At 41.1% G+C, this 4,699-nt stretch overlaps 1 protein-coding gene across 2 annotated transcripts in view; it reads left to right on the plus strand.

Moving 5' to 3' along the window:
* Positions 1-4,699, plus strand: part of LOC122560235 (nuclear receptor coactivator 3-like) — an 18,131-nt gene that overhangs the window by 5,262 nt on the left and 8,170 nt on the right. For both annotated transcript variants that reach the window (XM_043710710.1, XM_043710711.1), the window contains exons 4-5: positions 1,257-1,431; positions 2,828-3,014. In XM_043710710.1, coding sequence (XP_043566645.1) covers positions 1,257-1,431; positions 2,828-3,014 — 362 coding nt within the window. The remainder of the gene's footprint in view (positions 1-1,256; positions 1,432-2,827; positions 3,015-4,699) is intronic.

Consider the following 4,699-nt stretch of genomic DNA (forward strand, 5'->3'; position numbering starts at 1 on the left):
CAAAACCAATGTAGTGTACAAAATCCCATGCAAGAACTGCACTAAACACTATATAGGACAAACAGGAAGACAGCTAACTATCCGCATACATGAACATCAACTAGCCACGAAACGACACGACCAGCTATCCTTAGTAGCCACACACGCAGACAACAAGCAACATGAATTCGACTGGGACAACACTACTATCATAGGGCAAGCCAGACAGAGAACAGCCAGGGAATTCCTAGAGGCATGGCATTCATCCACAAACTCCATCAACAAACACATCGACCTGGACCCAATATACCAACCACTACAGCGGACAGCTGAAACTGACAACCGGAAACGGCAGGGACAGACCACTATAAACACCGGAGGAAACATCAAAGAAGCGCTTCGCAGGAGGCTCCCAAGCATTGATGATGTCGCCTAGCCATGGGACGAAACGTTTGCAACAAAAACTTCCAGCTCGGCGAACAGAACCACAGCAACGAGCACCCGAGCTACAAATCTTCGCACAAACTTTGAATCCTTTAACATCTCTACAATTATTTCAGTTGTTTGATTAGTTTAACTTCATTTTTCTCCTCTTTCTCAATTCGTGTTCTCTATTGGTATTCTTGTATCTTGGCCTTTTTGACCATGTCTCAGTAAATAAGAACTTTGTAACATTTAATCTCCAACTAAGAGCTTCAGGCATGCCTAGAATGGGATTTTTGAATTAGCTACTTGGTAAATTGTGGGCAATGTAATTTTTATTTTCACATGACCTGAGATCTATCAGTGACCCTTCAGCCATACAGTTCACCAAACCATGAGATGAGGTACTGCAGCTAGCTTCAGCATATTCAAGGGAGAAAAAGTCTACCTAGCACTTCATTAGTGATCAATATTTGTTAATCTTTCAATGTAAGATGTGCTTGCTTGGATATATGGGAAAACCTGAAGCATCTCAGTGGTGATCACCATCTCAACCTGGGCACATTCAGTTAGTGCGTTAACTTTCATTATCAAGGCAAACACAAAAAGAATTTTCCCGTGAGCAAAGATATCGGAGGGCCACCAAGTCAGTTAGTCCAAGATTGGGTAAAGCTTCAGAAAAAAGGGAAAAACTGCCAATTTCATTTTAGAATTTCAATGATACATCCTTGTCACGGGGGTGCGTTTACATAGTGGATTGATAAATTTATGTAAATATTGAAAATTTAACATTATTTAGTTTTGGTGGTTAATCTTTCAGTAGTTGATGATTAACCCTTGTTCTTCTTGTGCAGCGATGAATCAACAACCTGACCCAACTTTTGGCAGAGCTCCTAGCCCCCATAATGCACTTATGTCAAGAATGGGGCCTTCACAGGCTTCCATAATGCAGCATCCTCAGGCAGCTACTGTCTACCAAACAACCACTGACATGAAGGGATGGTCCACAGGAAGCATGGGCGGAAATAGGTATGCTATAAAGGAGCCATTATTAATTCATCCATGTGAGCAATGAGAACCATATATCTTTTCTGCCTTGAAAAGAGACATCAGTGAGAACCTTATAGCTGCAGTGTTGGTTCCAACCAGATAATTTATTATTTATAGTAAAAACAAATTACTAAAGAAACTCAGTAAAATACCTTGCACGAACTGGAACAAACATTACATTGGACAAACAGGCAGAAAACTAGCCACCAGGATACATGAACATCTACTAGCCACAAAAAGACATGACCCACTCTCACTAGTATCTTTACATACATATGAGGAAGAACACCACTTCGACTGGGACTTCACACCCATCCTAGAACAAGCCAAACCGAGACATGCCCTAGAATTCCTAGAAGCATGGCATTCCAACCGGAACTCTATCAAAAAAACACATTGACTTGGATCCCATTTACCACCCCCTGAGAAAAAGAACAGGAAATGGCAATACCAACCCAAGGAACTCTAAACGCATAAATAAAAAGCGGGCCATATCACCAGTGCTTCACCAGAGGCTCAATGCTGATGTTACCTAGTATGGTGACGAAATGTCTGAAAACAAACTTTCCAGCTCAGCAAGCAAATGTACTTCAGAAACTCAGCAACTCTGGCAGCATTTGTAGAATGAGAGTTAACATTTCAAGTCCAATATGACTCCTATTTAGAACATATTTATAATATTTAATACAATATATCTACATTGTCTGCCTGGAATCTGCTTGCCTCTATTTGTACATGATTGCAAGACTTTTCTCTCAGCAACTATATTTTAAATGTTTAGTTATGTTATGTGTGAGAGTAGCAGTGTCTTTCTTCTATTTTATTTAAATTTATGGCAGCAATAAATGCACATATCTCAAGGGAGTATTTGACCGTGCTTTAAGACTGGTTTGAATTTCATACTGCAGATTTTCTTTGTGTTTCACTCTTCTTCCCTTCAGTTGGGTTCAGTCCTCACTTGAAATGTACTCTGAAGCTTAAGAGTCACTGTGAAACAGAAACCATGTTGTACTGTTGCCACATGTAATCTGAGTACATCCTGACAGTTATAGTAAAATTAGTTCAATACATTTGAAAAATGCTCAACTAACAAGCTATAAAGGACATATATCAGTAATTATTTCTTGACATAGATGCACTAAATCTGGAACAGTAGCCAATACTAAAGTGTTGAACTAACTCAGAAATTCCTAGTTGTTACAATGGGACGAGAGAGGACTGGTATTTTGGAAAAATTAACTTGAAACACCTTTTTTCATCTGAACCTACTTTGTGTTATGTTAAGTTCAGTTTGTATCGTAGTCCATTCTGTCTGTATTAAGGTTGTCAAAGATTATGTCGGTTTATTTAATTGACCTCCTGTGTCTTTCTGCAGTACGTTTCCACAACAGTCTCCACAACAATTTGGGCAACAGACAAATGCCAGCACATATAACAGCCTGATGAATATGAATGCCAACATACCAGTAAATGCTACTGGCAGCACTATGGGTCAGATGCCAGGACAAATGAGCATGACTGCAATGTCTGTGTCAGGGATGTCAACTATGGGTCCAGAACAGGTAGGGCTCCTCATTAAAGCAAGAACGATAGAACTTGCACTATATAAGTAAAGTACTTGACAATCTTGCTCAGTCCCAGTGCTTCATATATAATGCAGTAGTGTGGTCATTGTTATAATGTGAAAACATTACATAAGCATTAAGAGCAGGTGTATGTCACATGGCAACTTGAGGCTCCAGTCATATCATGAGATTTTTGTCATAACATCCATAACCCTTTGGAATAGCAATTTCCAAAGATTCACAGCCCTCTGATTGAACAAGTTTCTCTGCATCTCATTTCTAAAAAGCAATCCCTTATTCTTTTAAACACCAAAGGTCCTAGACATTTTCAATCAATCTCTCTTTAAAGAACTGTTTTCTCATTCCAAGAAACTATCTAGTGAAACTTCGTTGCAAGTCTCTAGGGCAAGTATTGACTTTCTTCATTAGGGAGATGTAAATTGTACATTGTGTGGACTCAACAAAACCCAACACTTATACTTCCAGTAAAATTACTTGATTCCTACACACCAATTTCTGATAACACTATTGTATCATTTGCCTTCCTAATTTGTCTTGCTGTACAGTACTTGCATGTTAGCATTTTGCTAACATACAAATTAGGACCAGGAGGAAACTATGGCCCATCGAGCCTGCAGGTTCAATAAGACCAATGCTACTCGGATTATGGCTGCAACTCCACATCAGCTACGTGCAATAACCTTTAACTCATGGACACAGCTGTCTGAATGCCAGGATCTGCTACTTTTCAAAATAAAATTCTTCAATTGTTATAGCAGAGTGAAAAACTTCAGATTTCCCCATTTTATACACTGTCATTTTGCGAATTCTTAACCATTTTATATCCCACATAGCCTCTCTGTGTCTTTTATACAACATTCTTTCCCATCCAGCTTTGTAGCATAATCAAACTTGGCTGTACTGCACCTGTTCTCCACATCTAAGTACAGAGGAACCTCGATTATCCGAATGACACAGGTGGTTAATCAAATTCTGGATAATCGAATGCCGGATAACATAGTTTAGCCGAGCATTGGGACCTTGCAATCTTGCCAGATAATAGAGTTTCCTCTGTATTGATACACTTTGTAAGGAGTTAAGAACCAAACACTGATCTTTATAATGTTGTCCTGAAAATTATTTGTTTACTTTTATAGTGTCTGCTATTAGTTGACCAATCCTACACCGCTGAGGCTAAACTCCAGCTCGCGGACACCTCCTCCTACTGCCCCCTTGACCATGACCCCACCTCCCACCACCAAATCATCATCTCCCAGACCGTCCAGAACCTCATCACCTCAGGGGATCTCCCATCCACCGCCTCCAACCTCATAGTCCCACAACCCCGCACCGCCCGTTTCTACCTCCTGCCCAAAATCCTCAAACCTGACTGCCCCGGCCGACCCATTGTCTCAGCCTGCTCCTGCCCCATCGAACTCATCTCTGCATACCTCGACACGGTCCTGTCCCCCTTAGTCCAAGAACTCCCCACCTACGTTCGGGATACCACCCACTCCCTCCACCTCCTCCATGATTTTCGCTTCCCCGGTCCCCAACGCCTTATCTTCACCATGGACATCCAGTCCCTGTACACCTCCACCCCCATCACGAAGGACTTAAAGCCCTCCGCTTCTTCCTTTCCCGCCGTACCAACCAGTACCCTTCTACTGACACCCTCCTTT

The sequence above is a fragment of the Chiloscyllium plagiosum genome, chromosome 20 (assembly GCF_004010195.1).
Source record: "Chiloscyllium plagiosum isolate BGI_BamShark_2017 chromosome 20, ASM401019v2, whole genome shotgun sequence".
Classification (NCBI taxonomy): Eukaryota; Metazoa; Chordata; class Chondrichthyes; order Orectolobiformes; family Hemiscylliidae; genus Chiloscyllium; species Chiloscyllium plagiosum.